At 36.4% G+C, this 14,985-nt stretch overlaps 1 protein-coding gene across 2 annotated transcripts in view; it reads left to right on the top strand.

The window, feature by feature from the left end:
- The window catches only part of ABHD17B (abhydrolase domain containing 17B, depalmitoylase), a 47,057-nt gene extending 40,388 nt beyond the window's left edge, over positions 1-6,669 (top strand). For both annotated transcript variants that reach the window (XM_045563446.1, XM_045563447.1), the window contains 2 exons: positions 3,115-3,294; positions 5,663-6,669. In XM_045563446.1, the coding sequence (XP_045419402.1) occupies positions 3,115-3,294; positions 5,663-5,882 (400 nt within the window). In that variant the 3' untranslated portion in view covers positions 5,883-6,669. The remainder of the gene's footprint in view (positions 1-3,114; positions 3,295-5,662) is intronic.
- Positions 6,670-14,985: the final 8,316 nt, after the last annotated feature.

Raw genomic sequence — 14,985 nt, 5'->3', positions numbered from 1 at the left:
TTTAATTATCTCTTGGAAGGTATAACCTAGAAATACCTTATTGGAACAATTTTTTAAATATTCATTCTTTGAAGGTGAGATTTTACTTTACATTCTGAGTGCCTAACATTTGATCTCAAGTAAGAAAAAAAGTACTGTTATGACAAATTGTTTAAGAAAATTTTATCACTATGTCAATTATTCTTTGATGTAACAGTGCATTGTGGGGAACTAAAAATTGCATTAAGCCTTTCTTATCACCAAGATACTTATAAATTTTTCTTCAAAAATCACAATATGGTAGACTTTAGTGTATTTTCTTATTAGGTTAGTGTACAATACATAGATACCTTAGTATAAGTTATTTTTCATATTATGTTAATAACCTGTCTGACTTCCAGAATATTTTAGATTTAAGCTAGAGGACAAAGAAAGCTCAGTGTTTCTAATTTAATGTTTAAATATTAATGGTTCCACTTAGGGAGAACCTCCTCATTTCTATTAACAGACATAGTGTTTTTTTTTTTTTTTTAGAAGAAGAAAGTGTCTTTAAAACTATTTTTCCCTCCAAGAAATATAATAAAGTTATGTTCTCATAGCAAAGTTCTATATATAAATCAATTGAAATGATATGAAAACATAAATCTAAAGACTAAGGAAAAAATAGGTGGTAATAGGTAAAGAGTTCACGGGGAGGGTGGTAAAATTAGTGTTTAATTTATGAGTTTAAAAACTGCTTTAAATCAGTATCATCTTCAGGTATATTGATGTCAGTTCCATCAGGCCTTAAACAAAAAATGAATACCCAGTTTTCAGAGTCAGCCACTTGAATGAGGTATAATAACAGTCAGAAAGTATTGTAATGTTTTTAGCTTTATTAAGATATGATTCAGATACCATAAAGTTTACACTTTCAAAGTATAACTTCAGTGGAATAATATGGTTTTAAAGGGTGCTAAGTTAAAACAGAAAGCCTTATTAGTGCTTCTGAGTAACACAAAAGGATCCCTTTACTGAAAACATTAGTATTCAGTTCAGTGTTCTTTGTCTAAGTATAAAAGAAAACTCCTCTTTAAGTGGTCAGCTTTACTATTTTTTCTTTTTTAATCTTGTCAGATATTAGTTTGAAGGAAACTTTCTAAAATGATTTCCTGTCTTGGTTGATTAATCTTTTTAAAACATATTTGACCAGTATTAATAAGGAACAAGGACAGATACATAAATAATCCCACATATAATTTTAGCACTTATATTTTAGAATCTTAGAGTTATATTTTCCCTTATGTTGAACCCTAAACACGATTGGAAGAGTTAGTTAAGTGTAGGTAGTTTGGGGAAATTTATTTAACTTCTCTGAGCCTCTGTTTAATGAAGAAGTTGAGTTCAATGATCTCAGATCCTTTCTACTTCTGGAATTCTGTCATCTAATAAAAGGTATGTAATTAGTATACTTGCCCCTTATTTCCTTTACTTGATAAAAGTAAGTAAGAAGTTAAGTAACCAGGAAGGGGAAAATAAGTAATGAACCAAGTATTTGAATGATGTCCTTTTCAGGAAAACAGAAAATTAAGGGTCTGTTATTCACTGTGCAACTTCTTCTCAGTCCTTGATCCTCCTTCTCTGTGTGCTGTAATGGAAAACACCCTGTACTGGGAGTCAGTATACCTGAGTTCTAATTATAGATCTGTCACTAACTGACTGTGACTTTGAACATCTGCTCATTAAGCAGCTGGAGTAGATTAAATGGTCTTTAAAGTTTTTTCTAACTCTTACTATTATGAAATTTGTTATTCTTGTGAGTCCTCAGGTGCTTAATTGGCAGCTACCCCTGTTACTTTATCCTATAGCCTTGTCATTGCTAGCGTTAGCGCAAATCCCTTAGTTGTCACCAACAGTGCTATTCAGCTCACAGCAATAGTGCAGCCACAAGAGTTGTGGTTATGCCGCAAATGTTCATTCTCCTCATTTCTTCATTCCTATGAAGTATGTACAACTAGATCGGTTGTAAAGAAAACAGCTTTTCTGAGTTTACTAACATTTAGAGTCAGTCTGGAGTAGATGGAGCTTCCCATCTGGGTCATACCCAATGCTTACGTAGAACTGATTCAAAGAAACTGTGGGACAGTATGTTGCTACCTGTATGGTTGAAATAGTCTTGTGCCCTGGAAGAGAACACACGGACAGTTTGCCTTGCTCTTTCCTGGTGAATGTTCAGATTCTCAGAAAGCTCTTTTACCTTTCCAAAAGACTAGAAGCTGTTGTGCAAATGGCTGTTAGCTGCCAGAAGTGACTGCTGTCTGCCTTCTGAGTGGAAGGGTGTATTTATTGTCACTATAACCTTTCACCCCACATTCATTAGCTCCTGTAGCACCTCACTACGACTGCAATAGTTTATGTTTGGGACAGTTACACTGTAGACAAGTAATTCCTTGAACATAGTAGGTACCCAATATTTATTGAATCAATGAACTCACACATTTAAATCTGCAACCATTTTAAAGGGGGTAAAACAGTACTGTCAAGGTTTTAGCATGAAGTCTAATAAATAACTGAACCATATGGCGTTTGGAATTCTGATTCATCTTTTCAGTCATTAGTCTATTTCTGCATCTAAGTAAAGACAAATTTCAAGAAAAATAGTAATTTGTTCTTGAATAACACTATACACATTTATTCCATGCTGTAACTATATGTAGCATTTCATCAGAATGACTGATTTAAGAAATTAAATGAGCCACTCTTGATGTCTGGAGAAATAAACTTGTTATATTTAATGGAAAAGAAACATTACCTATCCATTCAACATCAGTTCCTTAAAATATAAGTGATATAATGTATTCAAAACTTAGTCAACACTATGCATTATGGAATTACTATAGCATAATAAATAATTTAATAAATTCATTATTTACGATTGAAATTTTAAAACACCTCAGCAATTATTTTTCTAAGAGATAAAATTGAAACACATAAAATAAGCTGAGAATATAGATCTTATTGTAACATTAAAAATGACGAAAAAACTTAATTTTAAGTATAAATTAGTTGCCATTGTCTGATTCTAAGATCATATCCTTAGGCATGATGGAACGTTTCATACCACTCCAACTTTTTTTTTTCTTCTAAACTTTGTAGATATGGCATTCGCCCTGAAAATGTGATTATATATGGCCAAAGTATAGGGACAGTACCATCTGTGGACCTTGCTGCTCGATATGAGAGTGCTGCTGTTATTCTTCATTCTCCTTTGACCTCAGGAATGCGAGTTGCTTTTCCTGATACCAAGAAGACCTACTGTTTTGATGCATTCCCAAAGTAAGTAACAGTATTCAAAATAGTTATATACCAAGAATTTTTGAAGGAATTTTTTTTCCATCATACAGCTGACCAGTTGTGAGGCTGAAATATTTGAGCAATGTTAATTCAGATGAAAAGTGCTAAGGCTTTATGCCACTGCACTAGTATTGGAGACAAGGTGATGAATTTCAGAAATAAAATTGACAGACCTGAATGTCAGACTGGATTAGGGATGCGATAGAGAAAACTTGACTATGACTCCCAGGTCTGCCTTGAGCTGCTAATGGATGATGGGTACCATTCAGTGAGACACATAATACTGGAGGAGAGAGAAACAGGTAGAAGGGAAAAGGAGTGAATGATATCTAATTAATGATACCTAATTTATAAAACAAATTAATTACAAAGAAGTTGAGTCTTTAATTAGAGTAAGTATTGCTGCAAACATACTGTATTAGATGGGTTTGAAATAAAGGCAGCTACTTCTCCTTCATGCTTCTCCAAACAGGCAGTAATTCCCACCTGCTCCTTGTCATAGTTGGGAAAAAATTGATGGCCTTTTCTGAAAGAAGGAGAAGGCAAGAAAAGAGAAGCTGGCAGATTTCAGTCTTCTTTCCTTTCCCCGATTGGCAGCAATACAAAGAATTTCTTGTTTGGGGTTTGGTTTAGATAGTGTTTTAAACAATCATAGGTGTATGTATTATTCTTTCTATCTAGCTGAATGGTAGCAATGATAAGGAAGCATTTGAGGTGATACAGTTGCCAACTTATATCTCTTTCTACCGCCCTCTTTCATTTCTGGGGCACCAGTAGAGCAACATTAACAAACTATTTGAAAAAATTTTTATACATACATTCATACATATTTTGAGACAAGGTCTCGCTTTGTTGCCCCAGCTAGCATGCAGTAGCATCAGAAATTATATATTTTTATTTTTTACTTAAGTTTTATTGTAATGGCAGATAGTATACCCAAGTATTTTTTCTTACCAAATGCAGACTTAAATGATTTCATTGATGATTTTCTTCTTTTCAAGATTTCATTCTCATTTTGTATTTATAATATCTTATCGCTCTCTCAGGATTCTTAAAGAGTTGTTTGTTTGAAAGGTTTCTTCTCTGTGTAGTTCCTTCCAAGTTGCCTTTTTAAAAATTGTTTGTTTTGATCCCTGTCTTATCTGAAGTATTCTCCTCTGAAGTCTGATAATTCTTGGTTTTCTGTTCATGTGTAAGAGTGAGGGGCTAAAGAGCTGATCTGATAGAATCTCCAAAGAAGGCTCTTTCTAAAGCTCCCTCTTGGAGGATGAAAGCCTGGCTACCAGCATTCTAGGAGCCAAGTAGGTAATGTGGGTTCATAGCAGCCAGTAAGTTTGTGTTTCCTTGGTCTCTGTGATACCCCTGCCATAAAGTCTGGCAGTCTCCTAGCCCACATACATCCTCAGTCTGAGGAAGGAAAAGAGGCAGAAGGGGCTGGGCACAGTAGCTCATGCCTATGATCCTAGCAGTTTGGGAGGCTGATGTGAGAGGATTGCTTGAGGCCAAGAGTTTGAGACCAGCCTGGGCAACATAGCAAGATCCTGTCTCTACAAAAAATTTAAAAATTAGGCCGGGCAGAAAGAAAACAAAAACAATAAAAAAATAAAATAAAATAAAATAAAAATTAGCCAGGTGTGATGGCACATGCCTTGTAGTCTAGCTACTGGGGAGGCTGAGGCTGGAGGATTGCTTGAGCCCAGAAGTTGAAAGTTGAAGTGAGCTGTAGTCACACCACTGCACTCCAGACAGAGAGACCCTGTCTCAAAAAGGAAAAAAAAAAAAAACCTGCCTTCATCTCCATGGCAATTCCTTAGCCTTCTGGAGTATTCTTTGGTATAGATTGGGTTGGTTCTTTACCTTCTACCGGCTTAAAATTGTGTTTTCTTGTATCCTTTAATCAGTTCTCACACATTCATCTGCTTTCTAGCTCCAGAATTTCTCCCTGTTTTTATGTTTATATACTCAAACAAGAACAAAAAAACAAAACATTTTGCTGTCATTTTCATAGGAGAGAGAAAGAACTATACTAAGTACAGAAAGGATGTGGTCCTTAGTTTCCTCTTCTCCTTGGAAACCTAAGTTTTTCTATGCTAAAAGTCAACATTGCAGAAAGGTGTGCAGTAGTGACAGCGTTGAATGATTCCACCAGAACAGATAATCTTAAGATAAGGAGTATATAAATGGCAACTTTTGTTTGAATCTTACTGGAAATCCAAGAGGCATCATCCCTTATGAACTGATTCATACAGTTGTGATGTCTGAATTATCTAATATGGCACAAGAAAATTTGTTTTATGTTCCTTTACATAGTTAATTTATTGAATTTTTCCCCCTTCCTTTTTCCGTACAGCATTGACAAAATCTCTAAGATAACCTCCCCAGTGTTAATAATTCATGGGACTGAAGATGAAGTCATTGACTTTTCACATGGCCTTGCATTGTTTGAGCGTTGCCAAAGACCTGTGGAGCCTCTATGGGTTGAAGGAGCAGGTCACAATGATGTGGAACTTTATGGACAGTACCTTGAAAGGTTGAAACAGTTTGTGTCACAGGAACTGGTAAATTTGTAAAATATTCTGTAAATTTGCATACTGAGTTTCTTTTCTTGCTGAACTGCACTCTTTGGTAAATAACATAAAACCTGAAGGTTTTGTTTGCAAATCATGTCAGTTGCCTTCATAAATGTACAGGTAATGATTTGTTAACAGACTTAATGAAGGTTTTAATTACCAGAACTAGAACTGGAAATAACAGTATCATGCAGTCAGGCTGTGTAATTTATATTTTTTCTGTGAAGTTTTTTTAAACATCAAAATGAGTACTGTATGAAATTTTAATTCTATAAAATCAAGTGCTGTAAAAGTATTGCCAAATGCTTTTGCATATTAGAAACAAATTTATAAATATTTTTAAAACATCTCAAATAAATCTTATCCTGGTATACAAATGTAATATTCTTTTGAAAAAAACCTGTATATCTAAAGCAATTCAAGTACTCAGAATAAACTGTAAAAAAAAAAGTTAAAAACATGCAAGTTCACTAGAGTTAACCTAAACCCTGTTGTACAGGGATAAAGGTTTAAATGGTTATTTTATTGTAATATACATTGGATTTTCTGTATTCACTGGTTATTATACACTTATCTCCCCAAAAATGATGTAAGTCTTAATTTTTATGCTCATCTCTTAATTTACCAATTAGTTACCTTGTAAATGAGAAGTCTGTGATAGCACTGACTTTTAACTAGTTTTGATTTATAAGTTTGGTACTGTGAGGCAACTACTTAAAATTTTCATTTTGGTTATTTAAAAGGTATTTAGGGCCGGGCGCGGTGGCTCACGCCTGTAATCCTAGCACTCTGGGAGGCCGAGGCGGGTGGATCGCTCAAGGTCAGGAGTTCAAGACCAGCCTCAGCAAGAGCGAGACCCCGTCTCTACTAAAAATAGAAAGAAATTATCTGGCCAACTAAAATATATATAGAAAAAATTAGCCGGGCATGGTGGCGCATGCCTGTAGTCCCAGCCACTCGGGAGGCTGAGGCAGTAGGATCGCTGAAGCCCAGGTGTTTGAGGTTGCTGTGAGCTAGGCTGACGCCACGGCACTCACTCTAGCTGGGCAACAAAGCAAGACTCTGTCTCAAAAAAAAAAAAAAAAGGTATTTAGAGCTTCAAGAATGATTTTTATATGCAATGTTCCTTGAAATTTCGACTAACCTCATGGAATCACAGTAGTCTTCATTATATTAAAACCTGGAACTCCATTAGTTGCTCTTCAAGACCACAGACAGACTGGCTATTTGGTCCCTTTTCACTTTGGCTATTTTTAAGAATAGGAACTATTGTTTTGGATTACTATCTGAGAATTACATGGATTCACTTCTGGATACAGGAGATAGGAAAACATTTAATTCATAACTTTTATATTAACCAATATAGTAAAAAACAAAGCTCACACACAAACTAAGTTGCCTTTCCTTGAATGAACCCTGCCTGAATAAAACAATGAAAGAAAAATAAAAATAAAATTAATGGTATGTAGTCTAATTTGTAAATGAATGAATATTGAAATAATACACACTGTGGATATATTTTAAGGCCTTATGTAGTTTTAATTGTTCTGCTTGTTCTGTGGTTATGTCTAAGACTATAGTATATGATTCTCTTCAAAGTATATCAAGTATTGTGAATGCTTTGGTTCAGATGTGTCAAATTAACAGTAAAACAACAAATATACCACTCAGCTGTGTTTGTTTGCTTTCTTCCATGCATCCTTCCCTGACTCTAGAAAGAGTGAAAAAAGTTACCATTCATCTTTATAGGACATAGTGCTAAAGTTTCCTAATTTTCTTTTATTTTTATTTATTAGTTTTTTTATTTTGAGATACAGAGTCTCCTGGGGTTGCCCAGGGCTATATTCAAACTCCTGGGACTCAAGGGATCCTCCCACCTCAGCTTCCCAAGCAGGTGGGATAATAGGTATAAGTTTGTGCCACCATGCCTGACTTTAAAGTTTCCCAAATTTTATCATCATTTCTATTGAAGAGGTTTTTCTTTTTAGGATTGTCTTGTAACCTATACAGTTTATTCTTTGTACAGCATACAATCCAGGGCTTACTAAATGTTTTCTTTGATTACCTAAGGAAAGGTATATATTGATTATGCTAAATTAGTATTCATTTATTTATTCAACATGTAGTTATTGAATGTCTGAATCATACAAAACCCTATGCTAGGTGTAAAGACAGACATAAACCATGTCCTCTTAGATTTTACAGTGTAGCTGAGAGAGACAGACACCTCATTGTACAAATATTACTATTTTGATAAGGGCCTTCGGCCTGCAAACAGGTAAAAAGTACATTTGGATGGGGAACATGGGGGCAGGGCAAGGAATAGTACCCCAGAAAGTGGTATTTGAACTGAGCTTTGCAGGATGACTAAAAACTGGCTACATCTGGGTGATTCAGAGGAAACATTCCTGGCTGAAAAGAATGAATAGTATATGGAAGCCTATAGGAAGGAAGGTGTGTTTGAAATGCATGAAGACTGATCAGAGGTCAAAGGGAAAGGTTGGCATAGGAATGCAGCTGGTGCAAGCTAATTAGAAGCACAATAATAGGTGGCATCAGGCCTGGCAAGGCAACTCACACTGTAATCCAAGCACCCTGGGAGCCTGAGGTGGGAGGATTGCTTGAATTAAGGAGTTCAAGACCAGCCTGAGCGACAGTGAGACCCTGTCTCTGCTAAAAAATAGAAAACAATTACCGAACAACTAAAATTAGGAAAAAAAGTTAGCTGGGTGTGATGGCACATGCCTGTAGTCCCAGCTACTGGGGAGGCTGAGGCAGGAGGATCACTTGAGCCCAGGAGTTTGAGGTTGCTGTGAGCTAGACTGATGCCATGGCACTCTAGCCCAGGCAACAGAGTGAGACTGTCTCAAAAAAAATAAACTGGGTGGCATCGTGGACCCTGATCTTTATCCTTGAAACAATTGAAAGCCATTGATAGAAATATGAAACTGTCAAGTATAGATGAAAAAAATCTGGAGATCTTATTAATAGCTTGCTAGAAATAACATAAGCCAACTGTTAGAAACTGATCTAATCTTAGGGTGCTGAAACATACATCATGGGGAAATAATGGTCAGTGTACAGAATGCTGGTCAAACCACATCTGCAATAAATAGCATCATTGCAGGATACAATGAAAAGATATTTACAAATTTGGCCGGGCGCGGTGGCTCACGCCTGTAATCCTAGCTCTGGGAGGCCGAGGCGGGTGGATCGCTCGAGGTCAGGAGTTCGAGACCAGCCTGAGCAAGAGTGAGACCCCGTCTCTACTAAAAATAGAAAGAAATTATCTGGCCAACTAAAAATATATATACAAAAAAATTAGCCGGGCATGGTGGCTCATGCCTGTAGTCCCAGCTACTCGGGAGGCTGAGGCAGTAGGATCGCTTAAGCCCAGGAGTTTGAGGTTGCTGTGAGCTAGGCTGATGCCACGGCACTCACTCTAGCCCGGGTAACAAAGTGAGACTCTGTCTCAAAAAAAAAAAAAAAAAAAAAAAAAAAGATATTTACAAATTAGAGCAAATTCTGAGGTGTTTTACCAAGTTGGAAAAAGGCCCGTAAACTGAAACCCAAAGACTAGATGAAGGATGTGACTAAGGAATGATAGCTGTTTTTTTAAATATTTGAGAGGAATGCACAATTATTCTCTCAGGCTCTCAGAGCAGAACTAGGCGAAAGTTGCAAAATAGCAGATGAGAGCTCAATACAAGAAAGAACTTTGTGGTTATTTGTCCATCAAGAAAAGGGATTGCCTTCTAAGGATTAATATCTTACCACTGGAAGTGGAGCAGAAGTTGACATGTCATAGGTGCCACAGAAGAAATTCCAGAGTTAAATGAGAGGTTGAACTAGTTGTATTGTATATGAGGTCATGTTAAGATTTTATATTCCGTTCAGATTTCTCCTACTTAGAGCATCATTTGCCTTATGGGTTTTTGGAAACCATATACTGTAAAGAATTGATTTGGCAGTCAGAGCTAGGCTTTTTGTCTCAGCTGACACTAATTAGATCTGCAACCTTGGGCAGGTCATTTCTCTGGACCTCAGATTCCTCAACTAGAAATGAGGCAGTGGAACCAATTGAGTAAATAATCCCTTACATTTCTAATGTAATATGAAAATCTCTTAGCCATACTCACAGGCAATGGCTCCTATCAATTTTTAAGCTTGGCTAGAGTAGCCCCAGATAGCTTGTTCTGATATTTGGCTTTTTGTGCATATTAACTTGGTACAACTTGGATGGTAACATGAATCCTCGGAAAATGGTCAGCAGTGTACATAGCTCCTGCCATATCCTGCAAGTTCATAAACTAGTTTATTGTCTTTACACTTTCACAGATTTCTAACTTACATAAATTTCCCAGTTCTGTATCCTACCTGGGAATAAATTTCACAGTAGATTTTTTCTTCTATATTTTTTTCTATAAATATAGAAGCTTGATACATGAATTTGAGAAATTGTAGACTGACAGCAGGTGATGCTCCTTCTATTTAGATATTCTATATGATAAAACCTTAAGAGCAATTTTTCATCAATTAAGGAAAACCAGATAAACATAAGTTTTAAAAACTTCAGAGATGATACAGCCTAATCCGTTCATTTTACAGGTGTAGAAACAAACTCAAAGAAGAGAAGTGACTTTCTCAAGGTCTATTAATTGTCAACAGTGGCACTATATCCTATTATCTTTTCTTTACCAAATTTATTTTCTGTAATATACCAGTGATACAGCATAATGTTTATTTTTCCAATAATTTCTAGATTCTTCCTTATTGCTTATTCATTGAATAGTAAACTGGTATATTTAAAGTAGTTAACACTGATTCATTTTACTAGGCACACTAAAAGCATTTTACTTGTGTTCTAGTGAGTGGTAGGGTACGGTGGGTCATTCCTGTAATCCTAGCACTATGGGAGGTGGAGGCCAGAGGATCCCTTGAGCTCTCAGGAGTTCAAGACCAATTTAAGAGTGAGACCTTGTCTCTACAAAAAATAGAAGAATTAGCTGGTGTGGTGGCAAGTGCAGGAGGATAGCTTGAGGCCAGGAGTTTGAGGTTGCAGTGAGCTATGATGACACCGTTGCACTCCAGCCAGGTTGACTCTGTCTCAAAAAAAAAAAAAACAAACAAACCTAGTGAGGATGGTAACATGGTCACATGAATAAACACTTGAGTATTTATTTCAGCAGCCCATTTACTACAAATTGTAACATACAGAGAGAAAGCAATTACAGTGAAAAAAGCATCAAAGTAGTTATTACTAATTGACTTTTAGTTTGTTGCTTTGGTTTAAAATAAGCAATGTATTCAAACACTATGATAGCATGTTATATTCTGATAATGGATACCCCAAATATCCAGTAACCAAAAAAGGTAACAATTTATGCATATGATATTTGGAATTAGGTTTTGAGTTATAACTTGGAGAATGAACATAGAAGGCATTTGTGTACCACATCTCTAAATGGATTGTGCCTCTGACTGAATAGTTGGATGAGTAATGCTAAGGAAGGAAACAAACACCTCTATCCTGGAAATGACCCATTTGACATTAGAGTTTTGTTTTGTTTTTAAGTAAAGAATAGAGTCTTTGCAAACGTCAATGACATGAAAGCTGTTAAACTCGTTCTTACACATGAAGCCAGATGGACTTGAAATGATTTTACTTCCTCTATTTCCTCTTGTGGGCTATGTATTAAATTTGCATAGTGCAATTATAACACTTCTTAAGTTTTAATATTAAATATTTATTTATTTATTTTGAGACAGGGTCTGCTCTGTCTCTTGGGCTAGAGGGCAATGGCATCATCATAGCTCACTGCAACCTCAAACCCTGGACTCAAATGATCCTCCTGCCTCAGCCTCCCAGATAGCTGGGACTACAGGCATGTGCCACCATGCTTGGACAATGTTTCTATTTTTTTGTAGAGACTGGGTCTCTTGCTCAGGCTGGTGCTCACTTGCTCAGGCTGGCCTCAAACTAGCCTTTGCCTCCCAAAGTGCTGGTATTAAAGGTGTGAGCCACTGTGCTCAGCCTTATTTTAATTTTTAATCCTCATTTTCTTTTTTTTTGAGACAGAGTCTCGCTGTGTTGCTCCGGCTAGAGTGAGTGCCATGGCGTCAGCCTAGCTCACAGCAACCTCAAACTCCTGGGCTTCAGCGATCCTCCTGCCTCAGCCTCCCGAGTAGCTGGGACTACAGGCATGTGCCACCATGCCCGGCTAATTTTAATCCTCATTTTCACAACAGCAAGGGAAAAGTTTTAATAGTGTGCGAGATTCTTACATTAGAAAAATAGGAAATGCTGGCTTTAAATTATTTTTTTATCTGCTGATAAAATGTAATTTTCAGCCACTATACCACTTGATTAATTTGAAATTTTTTCCCCCAAAACAACTGCTTAAGGCAGTTATTGAATTGAAATAGGGAGGGTGGCAGGTTTATGGCTATAGGAGCATCTGAGTCAAAATTTTTTAATGTACTGCTCCTTTCCAAATTACCTATTGAGTATGGTGGATCCACAGACTATAAATGAAAGCTTCTAATGTGCATTCTGTTATTAATCTTATTCAGATGAAACTTGTGTTTTTATTTAATACCTAATAACTTTGGTAAAGTCAGAGACCATAGGACCATCTATATTACTTCACCAAAATTAGAGATTTTGGAATTCTAGGGGCTTTTTGTTGTTGTTGTTGTTGTTGTTGTTTTTATTTTGAGACAGTGTCTTGCTCTGTTGCCCGGGCTAGAGTGAGTGTCGTGGCGTCAGCCTAGCTCACAGCAACCTCAAACTCCTGGGCTTAGGCGATCCTCCTGCCTCAGCCTCCCGAGTAGCTGGGACTACAGGCATGTGCCACCATGTCCGGCTAATTGTTTCTATATATATATTTAGTTGGCCAGATAATTTCTTTCTATTTTTAGTAAAGATGGGGGTCTCACTCTTGCTCAGGCTGGTCTGGAACTCCTGACCTCGAGCGATCCACCCACCTCGGCCTCCCAGAGTGCTAGGATTACAGGCGTGAGCCACCGTGCCCGGCCCTAGGGGCTCTTTTGAATGTAGAAGTCTGTGCTCCAAGCCTTCTACGTCCATCACTAGAAAATAGAATGGGCTGGAGGGAGAGAGACACAAGAAAATACTTTATATATCCCTGAATACATGTGGTGCTATCAAGAATGATAATTAAACTTGCAAAAGTATTTGATATAGTAGTTTTAAAAAAGTATAAATGATTACACCTCTAAAATGAAATGTGAAAAAAATTTAATGAAGTGTGAATGCCTATGGAATAAAAGCAAAAGGAAATAAATGGAAAAAATTATTGTGTTGAGGGAATAGGATTATGGGTGAGGTTTTATTTCTTAGGTATCTTGTTTTGCTGTTATTTTACATGACTTAAGAAGGAAAAAAAACTGTTCTTCACTGTCTACTGGTTTTTACTGTTAGAAACTGGCTTCTAGGCTTCTGAAATCATGAGACTCCAGAATAGGTAAAGGACAAGTGACTCTCCAATGTGTTTTTAGCCTGGCTTAGAGCAGCAAATACAAGTAGCCAAAGAGGAGAATTTCATGTATTTGGGTGACATAGAGTTTTTAATTTTGTTTTGTTTTGACAGAGAGTCTAACAATTGGATAATATCTGAAACTTACCCTTATTGAGTACCAGGTCTAACATATTTTCTTTTTTTTTTTTTTGGCAATCATGTTCACATTTTTTTTTTAATTTTTTTTTATTTCAGCATAATATGGGGGTACAAATGTTTAGGTTACGTATATTGCCTTCCCTCCACCCAAGTCAGAGCTTCAAGCATGTCCATCCCCCAGATGGTGCTCACCGCACCCGTTACGGGTGTGTATACCCATCCCTTCCTCCCCCCTCCCACCTGCCCGACACCTGATGAATGTTATTGCTACATGTGCACTTAAGTGTTGATCAGTTAATACCAATTTGATGGTGAGTACATGTTTTTCCATTCTTGTGATACTTTACTTAGTAGAATGGGCTCCAGGTCTAACGTATTTTCTAGGCAATGCCTACGTATTACATCCATTAATGTTACAAACTCAACAATGCATTGTTATAATTATTACTTTACTATCTGTAGTAATTTCTTTAGCCCATTACAGCTTTGCTTGTACTTGCTTCATATGTGCTATTATTGGCAAATATATTGCACATATATTACATTTCTATGTGTTATAGAACAATACACTATATATATACTTTATGAAATCAGTTTGTAAATTAGTTAAGAGGAGAAATGAAGAAATATGCATTTATAGTTACATAATTACCTTTATTGATGTTCTCTATTCCTGCAATTCATATTACCGTAGGGTCAATTGCTTTCAGCCTGAAGAACTTTCTTTAGTTTTTCTTGTAAAATGAGTCTGCTAGCAACAAATTCTCTGTTTTGTTTATCTGAGAGAGTCTTTATTTTGCCCTCATTTTTGAAAGAGAGCTTTGCTGTATATAAGATTCTTCGTTGCCCATCTTTGAACATTTTGAATGTATTTTCCCACTGCATTCTGGCTTTTATTGTTTTCGATGAGAAATTAGATATTAATCTTAGTGAGGTTCCCTTCTAAATTTTTCTTACGCTGATTTCAAGATTTCTCCTTGTCTTTGACTTTCAGCATCTATACTATGAATATGTCTGTTTGTGGGTCTCTCTTCATTTACCCTTGGAGTTCATTAAGCTTCCTGGATATGTAGGCGGTTGTTTTTTAATAAAATTGTGACATTTTCTGCAATTATTTCTCCAGATACTTTTTCTTTTCTCTCCTGTCCTAGTGCTCTCATCTCGAAGGTTATGGCATTACATCTGCTCTTACGTTAATGAGCCTCAGGCTGCTTTGCTTTTTTTAGGTTCTTATGTTTGTTTTCCAATCTCCTTTGTTGCCCTTTTACCCTATTAACTGTCACTATTCACTGTTTGTTTCTTATACTTTAACTTGCTGTTTGTGTGTTTCTACTCAGATGATCTAGGAAACCAGATAATTGAATTTATTAAATTATGCCTAAATTAAGAGCAAAATAGCTCTGCTTAATGCCCTGAATGGCTATGCTATGAGCTATAGCCAGACAGCCAAGACCAAAGCTACC

The sequence above is a fragment of the Lemur catta genome, chromosome 10 (assembly GCF_020740605.2).
Source record: "Lemur catta isolate mLemCat1 chromosome 10, mLemCat1.pri, whole genome shotgun sequence".
NCBI classification, from domain to species: Eukaryota; Metazoa; Chordata; class Mammalia; order Primates; family Lemuridae; genus Lemur; species Lemur catta.
The sequence above is the reverse complement of the archived record's forward strand: the minus strand, read 5'-3'. Positions and strand labels throughout refer to the sequence as shown.